Source organism: Gracilinanus agilis, chromosome 4, assembly GCF_016433145.1.
Source record: "Gracilinanus agilis isolate LMUSP501 chromosome 4, AgileGrace, whole genome shotgun sequence".
NCBI classification, from domain to species: Eukaryota; Metazoa; Chordata; class Mammalia; order Didelphimorphia; family Didelphidae; genus Gracilinanus; species Gracilinanus agilis.
This window is the reverse complement of record NC_058133.1, coordinates 240,600,135-240,618,702: the sequence shown is the minus strand read 5'-3', so window position 1 is coordinate 240,618,702 and position 18,568 is coordinate 240,600,135. Positions and strand designations below refer to the sequence as shown.

The 18,568-nt window shown below is 36.4% G+C and overlaps 1 protein-coding gene across 1 annotated transcript in view; it reads left to right on the top strand.

The window, feature by feature from the left end:
* Positions 1-8,840: 8,840 nt before the first annotated feature.
* The window catches only part of ZNF18 (zinc finger protein 18), a 76,395-nt gene continuing 66,667 nt past the window's right edge, over positions 8,841-18,568 (top strand). The window contains exons 1-3 of the mRNA XM_044672990.1: positions 8,841-9,194; positions 11,920-12,100; positions 12,871-12,962. Coding sequence (XP_044528925.1) covers positions 8,841-9,194; positions 11,920-12,100; positions 12,871-12,962 — 627 coding nt within the window. The remainder of the gene's footprint in view (positions 9,195-11,919; positions 12,101-12,870; positions 12,963-18,568) is intronic.

Here is an 18,568-nt window from a genome sequence, read left to right as displayed (position 1 = left end):
AATAGCAGATTCACAATGCACATTCAAATAGAGTACCATATTTCTAATAACACATTTTAAAACAATAAACAATGATGTTCAAAAAGTCATATACTTGTTACAACTTTTAAAACTTGGCTAAGGGTTTCTCAACAAATTCTGTTACTGCTTCCATATAAAAACCTGATATATATATAAAAAAAAACCTTCTTGTCTAAATTATCCTCAAGAATTCTAGACCCTTCTGATAAAAGAGGCTAAAACATAGACTAATATAAAAAAATATGACAACAATTCTTCACAATAAAATATATAAAGCTTATCCTTTAAGACCACAATTCTTTAAAATAAATACATAAAAACCTTATCATTTTTACAGAAGGGTACTAAGCATCTAAAGTAAATTTTTAAAAGACCTCTCAGAAAATTACAATTTAAATCTCAAGGCAGGCACCAAACTCTCCAAAGTTGAACACAATTAAGGCGATTTATAATTTTAAAATGTGTAACTTTCAAATAGTACGAGAACATAGCATTGTTGTTGATTACAGTAAAAATGAAACCTGAAATAAATTAGGAAATATAATGAGTATCAGATAACAAGCTGGTCATAACCTCTTACCAGTTCTAATAGATTTTTCTCATTATTTGGGAGTTACAATAAAATCATAAACAGAATTAATCTAGCAGCCACAAACTACATTAACTTAAAATGATTCAGTGCAACAGGAAAATCAACGAAATAAGCAAGATTAATTTACAAAACTAATTAGCAAAATACAGTAAGATACAGTCTTTTAAAAACAGAAATAAAATTCATTCAGTTCCGAGGTTTAAAAGTTCACCCCTGGTTCAATTTAAGGTTCTTTTGATTGAGTTCTGCTGAGTTTAAGGAGTTTTTTTTTTTTTTTTTTAAATTTCAAAGTTTTGAGCAGGTATGGGGGTGAATAGGCCATGCGGCCCGAAAGTAATCACTAGTTCAAGGTTCAGACGCTAGGTCCACGTGGGTGCCGGTACTTGGCTCGGGGCTAGAGAAAAGCTTATGTCAGTTTTGTAGAAAATACCCACGTGGCGAGCTTGTGGGGGGTGCCTATATTAGGTCTTTAGAGAAACACATGGAGGGCTAGAATGCAGGCCATTACCAAGGGGGGGGGGTGCAATACCAAATCTTTAGCAGCAGCTGAAGAAGTTTCCAAAGATCTTGGCAAGTCAGGACTGGGTGGCAGTTAAAGCAGCAGCCGGGGGTCATCACTGTTGGGGCTCGGGGTTCTGGACTCCAGCAGCACCAGCAGCAGGATCAGAGAAGTGGTCTGCAAAAGCACCAGAGATCAGAGTAGGGAGGAACGTGAGGCAGTAGTCTTTATCGGGGGGCCGGCAGGGATATGAGGCAGCAGTAAAATCGGCAAAGATCACAGGCACTGGGACTGGCATTTTGGTTTTAAAGCCAAAAGCCAGAATCGGCTGGCCTTACCTCCCAAGGTGGTTTGGGCTGGACTGGCTGGCTGAGTCCCGCCTGAGGCAAAAACGTGCTGTTGCTTTTAGCAAAAGCATGGCGAGGAAAGCCACTTTCCTTTTTTAAAAAATTGCCCAAAAAGGCTGAGCCAGACGGCCAAAAAACAGGCATGGCTCTCTTTAGGCTATCTGGAAATTGAGAGTTCGAATTTCAACCTTCTAGTTTGCCAAACTGTTATGATGAAAAATGATGAGGGCCGAGATCAAAGGGAAGAATAGTATTTTAATAAAAGCCATGCTGATAGAGATAAAGTGACCACGCGCCTGTAAGAAACCTATTCAAACCTCTCCTCAGTCATTTACCTTTTCTTTCTCCGTGAGCTCAGGTAGCTAAAGAGGAAGTTCAAAGTCACTTCCCTCCTATTTAAAACAGTCCCTCACCTTGAATATGTAATCCAAAACAGGAAACCCATTGGACCATGGGAAATGTAGTTTTAAGGACCCCCACAGGTCCACAGAAGTTTGTCAAACACTATATTGAGGTTCAGTCCTTCCAAATAGAACCCCAGGTGATTTTAAGTAACACAGGCTTTGTCAGAAATCATAATAGCCACTCCTGCCTTCTTTTTCTCATTTGATGCCCAAAAGATTTTGCTCAAGCCCTGAACCTTAAACTTGTGTATCTCTACCCGCCTCATATGTGTTTCTTGTAGACAATATATGGTAGGATTTTGGTTTCTGATCCACTCTGCTATTTGCTTCCATTTTATGAGCCAGTTCATCCCGTTCACATTCAGAGTTATAATTATCAGTTGAACAACAATTCACTGACATTTTTGTTTCCTCCCCTAGTCCCACCCCTTCTTCTTACACTATTTTCTTTTAAACCAGTGGTTTGCTTTGAGCCGGTATCCCTTATCCCCTCCCTTGATTAACTTCCCTTTCTACCCCCTCCCTTGTTATTCCCCTCTTTTTATTTTTAAAGGCATAATGAATTCCCTCCCCCTTCTTTTCCCCTCACTTTTTTGACCTCCCCACTCCCCTGCTCCCCTTGGTTTATCCCTTCTGACTTTCTCAGTAGGGTTAGATAGAGCTTTTGATCCCAATGGATAATATAGCTACTCTTCCCTCTCCGGTCTGATTACACTGAGAGTAAGGTTTAAATATTACCTCTTAATGTTCTCTTCCTCTCCTTCTTATAATAGTATTTGTCCCCTCCCCTTCCCATGCCCTCTTTGTGTGTAATATCATATCCTATTTTTCTTATTCACTCAAGTTTCTCTTGGTGTCCCCTACTATTCACCCCCCTCTTTCCCACCCCCTATGTCATCTTAGACCATTTAGTATTCTGTCCTCTCCCTATGAATTATTCTTCTGATTGCTATAATAGTGAATACTATAATAGTGAATAGAGTTCACTACAGAGAATTATACATAGCATTTCTCCACATAGGAATACAGGTAATTAGATCTTATTGAAGCCCTTAAAGAGTCAAATTTAAAAAATTATGAGTTTTCTTTCTTTCCCATCTGTTTCTTATTTATCTTTTCATGTTTCTCTTGATTTTTTTGGTTGGATATCAAACTTTCCATTTAGTCCTGGTTTTTTCTGTGCAAATACTTGGAAATCTTCAATTTTGTTGAATGCCCATACTTTCCCCTGGAAGTATATAGTCAGTTTCAATGGGTAGTTGATCCGTAGTTGAAGGCCCAGCTCTCTTGCCTTTCTGAATATCATATTCCAAGCCTTGAGGTCTTTTAGCGTGGAGGCTGCCAGATCCTGTGTGATCCTGATTGGTGCTCCTTGATATTTGAATTGTCTCTTTCTGGCTTCTTGTAAGATTTTTTCTTTTATTTGAAAGCTCTTGAATTTGGCTATTATATTCCTGGGTGTTGCCCTTTCTGGGTCTAGTGTAGAGGGTGATCTATGGATCATTTCAATGTCTATATTGCCCTCTTGTTGTAGAACTTCAGGGCAATTTTGCTGAATAATTTCTTTTAGTATGGAATCCAAGTTTCTATTAATTTCTGCTTTTTTCTGGAAGACCAATGATTCTCAGATTGTCTCTTCTAGACCGGTTTTCTTGGTCTGTCACTTTCTCATTGAGATATTTCATGTTTCCTTCTATTTTATCAGTCTTTCGACTTTGTTTTATTTGTTCTTGTTGTCTTGAGAGATCATTAGCTCCTAATTGCTCAATTCTAGCCTTTAGGGACTGGTTTTCGGCTATAATCTTTTGGTTTTTGGCTATTATCTTTTTGTTTTCCTTTTCAATCTGGTCATTTCTGGTGTTCAATTTGCTTACCATTTCATTTGATTTCTGAGCCTCACTTTCCAATTGCAAAATTCTGCCTTTTAAACTGTTGTTTTCTTGCCATATCTCTTCCATCTTTTTCATCATCTCAGATTTGAACTCTTCAATAGCTTGTGACCAGTTTTCATTGTTTTGGGAAGATTTGGATATGATTTCTTTTTTGTCCTCCTCTGTTGTCTGGATTTTCTCTGTGTAAAAGTTGTCGAGTGTTCCAGAGTTCTTCTTGATAATCTTTTTCCTCTGGGCTACCTGATTTTGGCTTGCCATTACTGTTAGCCCAGCGCCTTCTGCGCTTTATTCTCACACTCAGGGTCTGTCTGCACTCTCTTAGCTCCCGAGGTCTCAGATCTCGTTCTTGGGGTCGAGCCTCCTGGTCTTCTCTGGTCTGCCCCTCTTCCCGAGGCTCCTTCAGCAGTCTCAGGGTGCTGCTTCCACAGCTGTGCTCCTGTCTGCACAGGGTCCCCACTGGCGGTTCAAGCCTGCGCTCGAGATCCTTGTCCGCGCCTAGGGCAACGTCTTCAACTGTGCAGGCGCTCAGGAAAGTCTGCGCGAGTTCTTTAGCCTCTTGGGGTCCTAAGTCTTGCTGCTCTCAGGAACATGCCCTGGAGCTGCCAGTGACTTAATGGGTCCCCCAAACCTGCTTTAACTCTTGTGCGCTGACCTCTGAGTTGTACGTGGTGTGGGGAGTGGGGGAGGTTCTTCTTCCTCTCACTGTTTCACCCCTTTATAGCATGGAAATGCCCCGATTTACCAAAATACCTTCAATGCTGTGCCCTGTTGTGGGGTCCCTTCGTTCGTCTGGATTCGTTTTTATGTCCCCTTGAGGAGTCCTGTATGCTTTGGTTAGGAGAGAACAAGCTGCTGCTCCTTACTCTGCCACCATCTTAACCGGAAGTCCCCTCAACTCTCAAGAGGAATTTTAATCAAGAGGCACTATATTTCTTCAGTTTCTTTACTCATTCTTTAGGAAACTTTTCTTCCCACTGACTCTCTTCCTCTCATCTCTCATTCTTCCCCTCTAATTTGTTACCCCTTTCTCTTTGGGGTTTTAGTTTTTAGCTTACTTTTATCTGGTTATGTAATTCTTTATAATTATTTCCCCCTTCTCAGTCATGTAGATTCTTCTGCCCTCCTGTTCCTTTTAACTAGTTCTGTTCATTAATTTTTATTCTTTCATAGTCCATACCAGAAAGTATCTTTCTCATTCTCCTTCATTTTCCCTCTTCTTTGTCTACTTTAAAGTTTCATTCTTTTATTCTGGACCCTGATAATTTTTTTAAACCCTTATCTTACATTGTAGAATCAATACAATATGGTTCCAGGGCAGAAGAGAGATAAGGGTTAGGCAATGGGAAGTTAAGTGACTTGCCCAGGATCACATCACATATTTTAAAAGTGGCTGAGGCCTAATTTGAATCCAGGACCTCCTGTCTCTAGGCCTGACTTTCAGTCCACTGAGCTATCTAGCTGCTTTCTTTCATTCTCTGTGTTCCTTATGCAATCAGAACTTCCATTCTAGGCTTTTCCTTCTGAACAATTTGTGCCATTGCCTTGTAAAACTTGCTCCTTTTCCATTGTCCTTTACTTCCAGAGCAATGCCAATTCCTTTAGGTCTCTCCCCATTCCACATTCCTGATTATACAATTTACCACTTATATGTATTTTCCTCAGAATCTCTTTCCTGAGTCTACTTTTATGTTGGTCACATTACATGAAAATTGGAAAGATTTATGATAAAAAGCAAGTTTGTTAACTATGAAGAAGGCGTTCCAGGGTGACCTTTGGAAAGGGCAGATAGATTTGGCAGGGACATTCAGAGGTATAGTTGAGAGAAATGAGAATAAGGGTACAGGCACTAGAGGATTGCGAATGGGATTTATACAGTGACAACCAAGGTTTCAGATTCACTAGGATGGGAAGAGAGAGAGAGAGAAAGAGAGAGAGAAAGAGAGAGAGAAAGAGGGAGAGAGAGAGAGAGGGAGAGAGAGAGAGAGAGAGAGAGAGAGAGAGAGAGAGAGAGAGAGAGAAAGAGAAAGAGAGAAAGCCATCCATTGAGGGAAGTAGTAATTAGAATGTTCAAATCTTTAAATCAAGGTGCAACATTAGGTGGTTATAATGTGAGTTTTTTGTTTGTTTTGCTATGAAGCAAATTGTTTTAGCCAAAGCATTTCAATGCATTTATTTAAAATGAAAGAAAATACCCAAGAACACCATTAATTTATAAGCCCCTTCAAGGCTGGACTTTTTTTTTTTTTTTATGCTTGAAATAGGCTATTTGAAGAATTAACATTAAAACTAGTATTGGTAAAAGGTAGGTCTATATAATAGATAAGTAGCTTTAGAAGACAAAATTAGAGTCAGCAGAATTCCTTTTAAATATTGAATTAAGGAAAAAGCAATTTGATATTTTATGGGAATATTTTCATTATCATATAATGAATTGTATTTCACCACTCAAGAAATATTTCTGTCCAACAAATAAGTATGTTACCTAGAATCATAGCACACTCTCCCCTTGGACAGTCTTGAGAGCTGTATTAGGCTCTACATTTTCTTAGACCTCATATAAACTACTTTCTTTCCTTTATGACAGCAGTACCTATGTACCATGCAATATGCCTAAAGGCTTTACAAATAATATTTCATTTTATCCTTACAACAGCCTTGGGAAATAAGTACTGTTTAACTCTTTTACAGTTGAGGAAATTGAGGCAAACAGAAGTTAAGTCACAAAGCTAGTAAATGATCTGTGATATATATGATATAAATAGCTATAATTGAACTCAGGCCTTATTGCAGGCCCAGTGCTTTATCTACTATTTCACAAGAGGCAGCTGCTTCCTCTATAGTTGAGTAGATTATGGACTCCTTTTAAATAAAAATTTTCTTAAAAAAAAAAACAAACAACCAAACTCTTACCTTCTCTTTTAGAATTCATAGTAAATATTGGTTCCAAGGAAGAAGAGTGGTAATGGTTAGGCACTGGGGATCAAGTGCCTTACCCAGGGTCACACTGCTAGGAAGTTTCTGAGGCCATATTTGAACCTAAGACCTCCACTCTCCAGGCCCAGCTCTCTATCTATTGAGGTACCTAGTTGCTCCTGGCATTCTATAAATTAGTTAAATTTTTGTATAATGGATAAAATTGTCATGAAAAAATTGGTTCAATTTGCTGTAAAAACCACTGAGGCAGAACTTTGAACCAATAACCATTTATTAATGCGACCTGGCCTCCCTTTTGATGAATGGGATCTCAGATCTTCCTTGCCATCTGAGTTGCCCCTTGCTCCCCAGTACAGCTTTTTATAACTTTATTTCATAGATGATTCAGATGGTATGGAACAAGATACAAAATTTCATTGGTGGTTACAAGGTCACATTGGTGGTCCTGAGGCAACACATGGGCAAATCAAGCCCTGGCAATGGACAGAAGTTGGACAGTCATTGAGTGGGTGGAATCCAATCCCAAAGTTGGGCAATAGAGGGAAATGACAAAAGACCAGTGGACTTCTAAAATAACTAGAGGACTTTCCATGAGTTGCAAGATAAAGATCATCTGTGCTGACAGGATAGGCAGGATGTGCACCCATCACTTACCAAGGTCATAAGATGGGGAATGAAATGCTTGTCTTTCAAGTTGGGTAAGGGGAAAATTTCAAAAGGTAAAAATCCTGAGGTCTTGCCTATGCTGATGTACTCATAAGGTTACATGAGTGGAAGTCTTCTAGCTAGGACATTGATGTGGTAAAACAAGCAAACTTGTAACTCTTAGCCTAATATCTGCTTACAGGTTAAAAAATAAGAATTTTTTAACTTAGCTAAAGCAATATGTATTGATCAAACTGGAACTGAATAAAGTTGATTGGGAAAAAGAAGAGTGGTCAGACTCCTAAACCTGGAGCTAGGGGCCCTGAATACAAATCCTGCCTCAGACACCTTAATACCTTAATACTACCTCCCTTTTACATCATGACTTCCCCAATCATAGTTTCAACAGTGTAATCTCAGCGTAGGAATTACAGAAGCTGCAGACAAAATGTGAAGACAGTAGACACACAGAAAAATTTAGAAACCCAGAAATGCATAAAATACACATATAAGATTGTATAATATCAATAGTTTATCATAAATATACATATTTTCATTTTTAAAGTAAGTAAAAAGTTAGTTTGTGAAAAGAATATGAAAGCCAGTAGATGACACACAAGGCTAGAAATGTTAACATCAATCTACATATAGCCTGTGACCAAATATTTAACCCAAATTTTACTCAAAACACCCCATAAAAGAAAAAGAAAAAATTCAGACTTCTTGGGTATAAAGGTTGGGCCAAAAAATTTTATGTGGATTTTCTAAATTGTGGGGGCACCATGCCCCTAACCTCACAATGTGTAAGTTATACTTGCACTAGCTTTTACCACCAAGAGCAGGTTACTTAATTTATTCACCTTTAAAATAAAAAATAATAATATTTGCATTATTTACCTTACAGTATTAGAAAAGAAATGCTTTGTAGGAAATGTAATGAGCAAAGCACCTCATAGAACTTAAAGTGATATACTTTATGATATGAGTGACTCAATTTTTAATTGATATCTTTCCGGAGAAGTTTTGATGGGTATCCTTCGTTCCTTGATTAGATTTTGATGACAATTTCAGTTTCTTAATTGTATTTGAGGCTCAACCTAGGTTCATTGCTTCTATAATTGGCTAACCTTAACTGTTTATGTTTATGTTTACTCTTTTCAGTTTCTGTTTTTTATTTCAGACTTTTGCCGACAAAATCTGGGACTGTACTTTTGATGATGGCATATACCTCTTGATGATGACTAGTTTGAATTGTTTTCTCTAAAAAGAACCTTGAATTTTTTCAGAAATCTGTAAATTAACTTATTCCACACAGAGATTTCCTGGGTAGGGCAATAGAATTGCCTGTTCTACTTCATATTTATCAGTTCTTGACAGTTTTTTGGTTCCTTTTTTTTCCCCTTCAGACTTGCTTTTGAGAAGTTCTAATATTGTTCAGAGGAAGCCCAAAATCTCAGAAGTCCTCTTCTATTCCCAAGGTGAAGTAGTAGACTTTTAAGCCATATAATGCCGACATCTCCACTGATGAAGCTAGAAGGGGATTCTTTTTCTGGACAGGATTTTGACCTGAGAGAGGACAACCCTGAGACAGCTCGACAGCACTTCAGGCAATTTCACTACCAGTTGATGTCTGGGCCCCATGAGACTATGAGACAACTTAGAAAGCTATGCTTTGGCTGGCTTAGGCCAGAGATTCACTCAAAGGAGCAGATCTTGGAAATGCTTATGCTGGAACAGTTCTTAAGCATCTTACCTGGGGAAATCCAAACCTGGGTGCGGAAACAGTGTCCAGAGAGTGGAGAAGAAGCAGTGACATTGGTAGAAGGCCTACAGAAAGATCCTGGGAAATTGTGGCAGTGGGTAAGTAGAAGAAATTCTAATCTGTTTGGTTTTAATTATAAAGCACTTCTACTTAAATTGTGGTAGGATTGTGGTTTTCAAGAGAGAACTCTATTCTCTAAAATGTGTTTCTAAATAAACTAAATTTAAAAAGGGCTTAAGAGAGAGACTGAGGTTGAATTTTTGTGGTCTTTCTGTAAATTATTTTGCTGATTATTTTACTTCTTTCTTTGTCATTTCCTAGAAATCTTCCTGTGTTTCTTTAAGTTCTTCATATTGTCATCAGTATTCCTTTATAGTTTATTTACTAAAAAAACTAAGTAGACACTCTTTGGACCTATCATTGGGAACCAGTAGCTCCTTTTAGATGAATCATTGTCTGTAATGTTGGTCTGAAGTGCTCTGGGGCTGCCTGGGACTGGCTGTCTGTCCTGGGATTATAAAAGAAAGTATTTTTTTCCTTGTAATGACCTTTTTGAAGGGAATGGGGAGGAAAAATCTTAGTTCTCTTTGGATATAAGCCATTTTTTTTAGTCTATTTCTTAGGCACTACAGATGTATTTACTAAACATTTAAAGTTTCAAAAATTAGAGTTTTGGTTCTACTATTTAGAACTGAGAAAATATCATAATTCACATTTCTATTTCACAAAAACTCCAGAATGGCCAGAGAAAAAGATATACAACTTTCTTTGCTTCCTTTTGGACAACTGTTAAAGTAAAATTAAACTCTTCCACGATTTTATTTTAGATTCAGATTCTATAAACAATTACATCATAATGTTATTTATGTTTAAAAGCATTATAATAATTTGACTCTTCAAAATAATGTTATTTAAAAAATGAGTTTGCTTTTTGAAGTAGATATAGTTATGGAAATAATATTACTAAAGTTGAGCAATTTTTATGATAATTTAAGCCAAAGACATTCGTAAGGAAAGAATTCTTTTTAGTTACAGTTTACTTTTGAGTAGTTCAGTTTTTTTAAAAAATAGGAAAGAACTAGTCTTTTATTTTAATGTTAGTACCCATCAATCAATAAACAAGCATTTATTAAGATTTTATTGGACTGAGTATTGAAAGAAGCCAAGGATTTTAAAAGGTGGAGGTAAACAGGGAGAACATTTCAGGTATGGGTGATAGCCTGTACAAAGGCATGGAGATAGGAGGTAAAAGTGTCATATTCAAGGGGCAACATGTAGGAGAGCATGTGGAGAAATGTAGAATGTAGGAAGGAGCGAGGTATTGATAAGTTTTAAATATTTTATCCTAAAGATAATAAAAAACATTTGGCATTTACTGAGTAAATGGAATGTAGAGAATGATTAAAAGTTGGGACAATCTTGAGGCAAAAAGACTTTTTAGGAGGCTATTACAATAGTCCAGATGAAAGGTGATGGGAACCTGAAGAAGGGAGGTGGCTACATGAGTGGAAAGACAGAGGGTATAGGACAGGTGATTTAGAGGTAGAACTGGAAATGTTTGGTAACCAGTTGATATTTGGGATTAGTGAGGAGGTAAGGTGATTAGGAAAGGTGGTGGTCACTTCCAAGGAAAGAGGAAAGTTCTGAATTTGGAGTAGTCAGGAGAATGTATTCTGTTTTGTACATGTTGAGTTTGAGATGTCTATAAGACATTCAGTTTGAAATGTCCAAAAGGCAATCGAAGATTACTAAGGCTTGAGAAATAGATGAGGGTTGGATTTTTGTGGTCATCCTGTAAATTGTTTTGCCAGTTATGTTTTCTTCTTTCTCTATTTTGTTGTTATTATTCAGTTGTTTTTCAGTTGTGCCTGATTCTTCATATCCCTATTTAGGGTTTTCTTGGTAGCAAAACTAGAGAGATTTGCTGTTTCCTTTTCCAGCTCATTTTATAGATGAGGAAACTGAGGCAAACAGGGTTAAGTGACTTGGCCAGCATCACAGAGCTAGTAAGTGTTTGAGACCAGATTTGAACTCAGCTGGATAAGTCTTCCAGACTCTAAACTGGGTACTCTTTCCACTATACAATCTAGCTGCTCCCTTTTCTCCATTAATTCCTATAAATCCTCCCATTCATTATTATAGTACAACAATATTCTGTTATAGTTATGTACTACAATTTGTTCAGCTGTCCCTTATTTGTTAGACACATGGTTTTTGATTTTTTGTTAAATTACACAAAGGAATTCTATGATATTTTTGTATGAATAAGGAGTAAATTGAATAGAAGGATCATTGGGTCAAAGGGACTGAACAACTTAAAGTTTTTCTTAATTCCAGATTATTTTCCAAAATAGTTGGACTAGTTCATGGTTCTATCAGCAGTTAGTCAGTCCTTCTTATCGCAAAATAATGAATAACACTATTCATGATGATTTGATTTCTAAAAGATTTCTTTGCTGAGGAACCTTGTTAAAAGTTTTTTTGAAAGTCTAAATACTATGCATATTAGTTTCCCACCTATTTATATGATTATCATTCCAAGAACTTAAGTTTAGTAAGTTTAATCTGATTCCTTTGTTTCCCCACAACCTTATTAACGTTGAATTTTTACATGTTACTATCTTTGCCAAAGATGACACCATGGAATTTTTATTTTTATTTTTCTAATTATTAGCAATTTTGAGCACATTTTCAGATAGAGCCAAGGTATTTCAAGAAGAGGAGTCTGGTTGTTTTCTGAATTAAAATACACTCCCTCACCCCCACTCCAGAGTCACCTCATCTCACATCTAATTATGGGGGTTGGGCTTGTGTGATTCATAGATCAAAGTCCAAGTGCTTGGACAGGAAGCAGTTTCAGAAGAAATGGAATTACCAGATATCTCAGTGGAGCCTCATACTAAGGTCATGCTTCAGGAAGAAGGCATACAGAATTCACACTTGGCACTGGAGGAGCAGCTGAACTACAGCATCAAAGAGGAGTCTGATAACTCACTGGAGTTTGGTGAGGAGTAGTTGTTTTATTTTGAGAGAGAGCTTTCCTTGTGGGTTTTGTGGGGGAGTTTGGAGGGTTTAGACAAGTGATGGGCAAACTATGGCCTGCGGGCCAGATGCAGGCCCCCTTGAAATGTTCTATCTGGCCGTAGGACATTATTCCTAATCTGACAAATACAATGAGTAGGATACAATACAATGAAACTTTGAAAGAGTTGCCTTAGAAACAGACTGACAGATGAGCATTTCCTTTCCTTTGGCCCCCTCTTTAAAAAGTTTGCCCATCACTCTTTTAGACAAAAGGACCAGTTCTGCAATGAGTTGAAAATGAACCTAGTTGATTGTAAGAGATGACTAGGAAGTGATCAGGGAAGGAGTTATTCTCAGTATCCTGTTGGGGTTAAGGAGCATTATTATAAAAAGGTAGGCCTGGATCATCCACTTTAGTTTGGAGACTCACAAAATTTTGTCACTTGGCTGATCTGGCTTGAGTTTGGCAAATTCATTTTGCTTCATTTTTACCAGGGAAAAGGTATAATGGTGGAGAGGATAAGTCATTATTTAATGTACTTTAAAGGAAATTTTTATTTTTTAGAGGAGGGATATGAATTAAGTCTATAGGGTTGTGGGTGGAGAAAAAGGCATCAGATTTATTTTCCCAATTGATTTTAGAATGCCCAGCTACAAGGTGCTATAGTTTTGTGTGGTTGAGATTAGCCCTAATAAAGGGATAGCATGGAACAAATCCAATGTCTTAATAGATCTTATCTCCTGACATAGGTTTGCCAGTTTCCCATCTTCCTACTATTTCTGAAGGAAGTCCTACCAGAGAGAATGATGAGGCAGCTTCACTTCTTGCACCTGGATCTCAGGTGAGTGCTGGTTTGCTTCTCATTGAACCAGTTTTTGAGAATTTAAACTTGATTTACTTTAATCATTTTGTTTTGTTTTAGGCACTGTTCTGGGTATTTGGAATACAAAGATTAAAATAAAAAGCTTATTAAGCACTTAGCTATGGCTACTGTGGGAGCACTCAATAGTTTTAATTATGTTTAATCTTAATTGGTAGAAGCATCCAAACTTTCAGAGTCTCTATTCCTATTTCCCTTCCATGCTCCTTAGTTCCCCCAGCTCTGTCAGATTACAGTCTATAAAATGGGAATCCCTTATTTTTTTCTCTTTTTCTCTAGGTGTCCTTTCTTTTCAAGATTTCCTACTTGTTTTGATTCCATCACTTCTGAAAACTTGCCCTTATGATCTTTTCCCTCTCTTTATCTCATATTTAGTTATCTGTTAGCTATTTCCCTTGCTGCCTACAAAAATGCACACATCACCCCGTCCTTAAAGATAAACCTCACTCATCTGAACTATGAAAAAGTATACTTTTTGGAAATTAGGTCCACTTATACTCCATACTGGAGTCCTGTCATTATCCTTAAAATATCAAACAACATAAAGTTTACAGTAATCACAGATCTATGCCAGACTCTGTGCACATGTATTTTTAACTCTTCTTTGTCCATTTCAGATGAGTGAGGTTTATCTAATACATATTCCCTTGTTCCTCCATATTTCCATATGCTTATAGTCATCACAGAACTACCCCAAACTCATATGTTTGTGTGTTTTCAGCTCATCTTTGCCATTTCAGATAAGGCTTATCTAATACCTTCTCTTACTATCTCTTCTTCTATGTTTGTATATATTCTCACATACCTCAAATGTGGTGAGGAAAAAAAAAACCCTAATGAATTCTGCCCCTTTTTGCCTTCCTACTGTAGTATATTCTTTTCATCCTTCTCTCTTTGTATCCTTTAGAATAGAATCATTTTTACCTTGTGTTTCTCTTTTGTTATTTCGCTTTCCCAATAACCTTTGAAAAGAGTAATGTTCTGTTTGTTCTCCTCCATTAAAATGTCAACACATTGTCATCATGCAGCTCTATCCAAATACTCAGATTTACCTTTCTAAATTTCTCGACTCTAGTGTTTGTACTTCAAAGTTCGTACTTCAGCTTGATATTTGAGAAATGCTTATGAGTCCTTTCTTCATTAAAAGGATTTTAAATCCTGTAGCATTATAATCAGCTTGTTCTGTCTGGTAAGTTATTTCTAGTTATAAATCTGTTTAGGCATTTTTGATATTGTATTCCATGATTTTTGATTTCTTGAAATATAATTTCTAGGCTTATTTTGATCTTGATTTTTACAGTCCAATGATTCTCTTTCCTTCTTTTTTCTTTTACTTCTTTTTACTTCCTTTCTCTCTTGACATTCTCACTTCCTTCTTCCCTTCTTCCTTTTCTTTCTTCTTTCTTAATTCCTTCTTCCTTTCCTCCTTTCTTAACTCTTTCCCTCCCTTTCTTATTTCATTTCTTCTAAAAAAAGAAAAAAAAACTCCAGCAAAACAAATGCTTCCACTGGCCACATCCAAAAAATATATGTTTCATCATGTACCATCACTCTGCTGTCAAGAGATGAGTGGCATGTCTCATTGGTTCTTTGGAATTGTGATTGTTCATAGTTCTTATGTCTTTTAATGTAGTTTGTCTTTATAATTGCTATTGATCTATACCTAATTTCTGCCAGACTGCTTTCTAGTTTTCTCAACAATTTTTATAAAATAGTGAATAAGTATTCCCAAAACTTAGATCTTTACTTTTAAAAAAAAACACAGGGTTACTATAATCTTTTTTCTGTTGTTTTTTGTATTTCTGTTCTGTTTTACTGATCTACATTTAGCTAGTATCAGATTTTTTTTAATCTTTATTTTATTTTATTTTATTTTTTTAAACATTTATTAATATTCATTTTTAACATGGTTACATGATTCATGCTCCTCCTTTCCCCTTCACCCCCCACAATCCCCCCAGCCATGACCGATGCACATTTCCACTAGTTTTGTCATATGTCCTTGATCAAGACCTATTTCCAAATTGTTGGTAGTTGCATTGGTGTGGTAGTTTTGAGTCCACACCCTCAATCATGTCCACCCCAACCCATGCGTTCAAGCAGTTGTTTTTCTTATATGTTTCCTCTCCTGCAGTCCTTCCTCTGAATGTGGGCAGCGTTCTTTACCATAAATCCCACTGAATTGTCCTGGGTCACTGTATTGCTGCTGGTACAGAGGTCCATTACATTCAATTTTACCATAGTATATCAGTCTCTGTGTACAATGTTCTTCTGGCTCTGCTCCTTTCGCTCTGCATCTGTTCCTGGAGGTCTCTCCAGTTCGCTGGAACTCCTCCAGTTTATTATTCCTTTTAGCACAATAGTATTCCATCACCCTCATATACCACAGTTTGTTCAGCCATTCCCCAATTGAAGGACATACCCTCCTTTTCCAGTTCTTTGCCACCACAAAAAGCCCAGCTATAAATATTTTCGTACAAGTTGGTTTATCTATGATCTCTTTGGGGTACAAACCCAACAATGGTATGGCTGGATCAAAGGGCAGGCAGTCTTTTATAGCCCTTTGACCATGATTCCAAATTGCCAGCCAGAATGGTTGGATCAGTTCACAACTCCACCAGCAATGCATCAATGTCCCAATTTTGCCACATCCCCTCCAGCATTCATTACTCTCCCTTTCTTTCATTTTAGCCAATCTGCTAGGTGTGAGGTGATACTTCAGAGTTGTTAGCATTTCTCTAATTATTAGAGATTTAGAACACTTTCTCATGTGCTTATTGATACTTTTAATTTCTTTACCTGAAAATTGCCTATTCATGTCTCTTGCCCATTTGTCAATTGGGGAATGGCTTGATATTTTATACAATTGCTTTAACTCCTTGTATATTTGAGTAATTAGACCCCTGTCAGAGTTTTTCATTATAAAGATTTTTTCCCAATTTTTTGTTTCCCTTCTGATTTTGACTACATTGTTTTTGTTTGTACAAAAACTTTTTAGTTTAATATAATCAAAACCATTTAATTTACATTTTGTAATTTTCTCTAACTCTTGCTTGGTTTTAAAGTCTTTCCTTTCCCACAGATCTGACAAGTAAACTATTCTGTGTTCACTTAACTTATTTATAGTTTTCCTTTTTATATTCAAGTCCTTCACCCATTCTGAATTTATCTTGGTGTAGGGTGTGAGATGTTGATCTAGACCTAATGTCTCCCATATTGTTTTCCAAATTTCCCAGCAGTTTTTGTCAAATAGTGGATTCATGTCCCAAAAGTTGGGCTCTTTGGGGTTATCATATACTGTCTTGCTGGCATCACTTATCCCAAGTCTATTCCACTGATCCTCCCTTGTGTCTCTTAGCTAGTACCATATTGTTTTGATGACTGCTGCTTTATAGTATAGTTTAATATCTGGTACTGCTAGGCCCCCTTCCTTCACATTTTTTTTCATTATTTCCCTTGATATTCTTGATCTTTTGTTATTCCAAATGAAATTTGTTATAGTTTTTTCTAATTCAGTAAAGAAGTTTTTTGGTAGCTTGATAGGTATGGCGCTAAATAGGTAAATTAATTTGGGTAGAATTGTCATTTTTATTATGTTAGCTCGTCCTACCTACGAGCAATCAATGGCTTTCCAATTGTTTAGATCCAGTTTTATTTGTTTGGAAAGTGTTTTGTAGTTGTTTTCATATAAATGCTGTGTTTGTTTTGGGAGATAGATTCCTAAGTATTTTATATTGTCTAGGGTGATTTTAAATGGTGTTTCTCTTTCTACTTCTTGCTGCTCTAGTGTGCTGGAAATGTATAGAAATGCTGATGATTTATGTGCATTTATTTTGTATCCTGCAACTTTGCTAAAGTTGTTGATTATTTCTACAAGCTTCTTAGTTGATTCTCTAGGATTTTTTAAGTAGACCATCATATCATCTGCAAAGAGTGATAGCTTAGTCTCCTCATTGCCTATTTTGATACCTTCAATTTCTTTTTCTTCTCATTGCTACTGCTAGTGTTTCTAGTACAATGTTAAATAATAGAGGTGATAATGGGCATCCTTGTTTTATGCCTGATCTTATTGGGAAGGCTTCTAATTTATCCCCATTGCATATGATGTTTGTTGGTGGTTTTAGGTATATATTGTTTATTATTTTTAGGAAAGGTCCTTCTATTCCTATACTTTTCAGTGTTTTCAATAGGAATGGATGCTGTATTTTGTCAAAGGCTTTTTCATCATCTATTGAGATAATCATGTGATTTTTGTTTGTTAGACTGTTGATATGGTCAATTATGTGGATGGTTTTCCTAATGTTGAACCATCCTTGCATTCCTGTTATAAATCCCACCTGATCATGGTGGATGATCTTCTTAATTACTTGCTGGAGTCTCTTTGCTAGTATTCTATTTAAGATTTTTGCATCTATGTTCATTAGGGAGATTGGTCTGTAGTTTTCTTTCTCTGTTTTTCATCTACCTGGCTTTGGAATCAGTACCATATTTGTGTCATAGAAGGAATTTGGTAGGACTCCTTCTTTGCTTATCTTATCAAATAATTTGTATAGTATTGGGATTAGTTGCTCTTTGAATGTCTGATAGAATTCACGAGTTCTTTGATGTCTTGTTCAATTTCTTTTTCTGATATGGGATTATTTAGGTATTCTATTTCTTCTGCTGTTAATCTAGGCAGTTTATATTTTTGTAAATATTCGTCCATATCTTCTAAATTGTTATATTTATTGCTATATAATTGGGCAGAATAGTTTTTAATGATTGCCTTAATTTCCCCTTCATTAGAGGTGAGGTCTCCCTTTTCATCTTTGATACTATCAATTTGGTTTTCTTCTTTCCTTTTTTTTTATTAGATTGACCAGTAGTTTGTCTATTTTATCTGTTTTTTTCAAAGTACCAGCTTCTAGTCTTATTTATTAATTCAATAGTTCTTTTACTTTTGATTTTATTAATTTTTCACTTGGTTTTTAGTATTTCTAATTTAGTTTTCATCTGGGGATTTTTAATTTGCTCGCTTTCTAATTTTTTGAGTTGCATGCCCAATTCATTAATCTCTGCCCTCCTTAATTTGTTAACATATGCACTTAAGGATATAAATTTCCTCCTGAGTAGTGCCTTGGCCACATCCCACAGAGTTTGGCAGGATGTCTCATAATTGTCATTCTCTTCAATGAAATTGTTGATTGTTTCTATGATTCCTTCTTTGACAAATTGGTTTTGGAGAATCATATTATTTAATTTCCAATTAGTTTTTGATTTGCCTGTCCAGGTGCCCTTACTAATTATTATTTTTATTGCATTATGATCTGAGAAGGTTACATTTATTATTTCTGTTCTTTTGCATTTGTTTGCAATGATTCTGTGCCCTATAACATGGTCAATCTTTGTGAATGTGCCATGTGCAGCTGAAAAGAAGGTGTATTCCTTTTTGTCCCTATTTATTTTTCTCCACATATCAATTAAATCTAATTTTTCTAGGACTTCATTCATCTCTCTTACCTCTTTCTTATTTATTTTTTGGTTTGATTTATCTAGATCTGAAAGAGGAATATTTAGATCTCCCACTA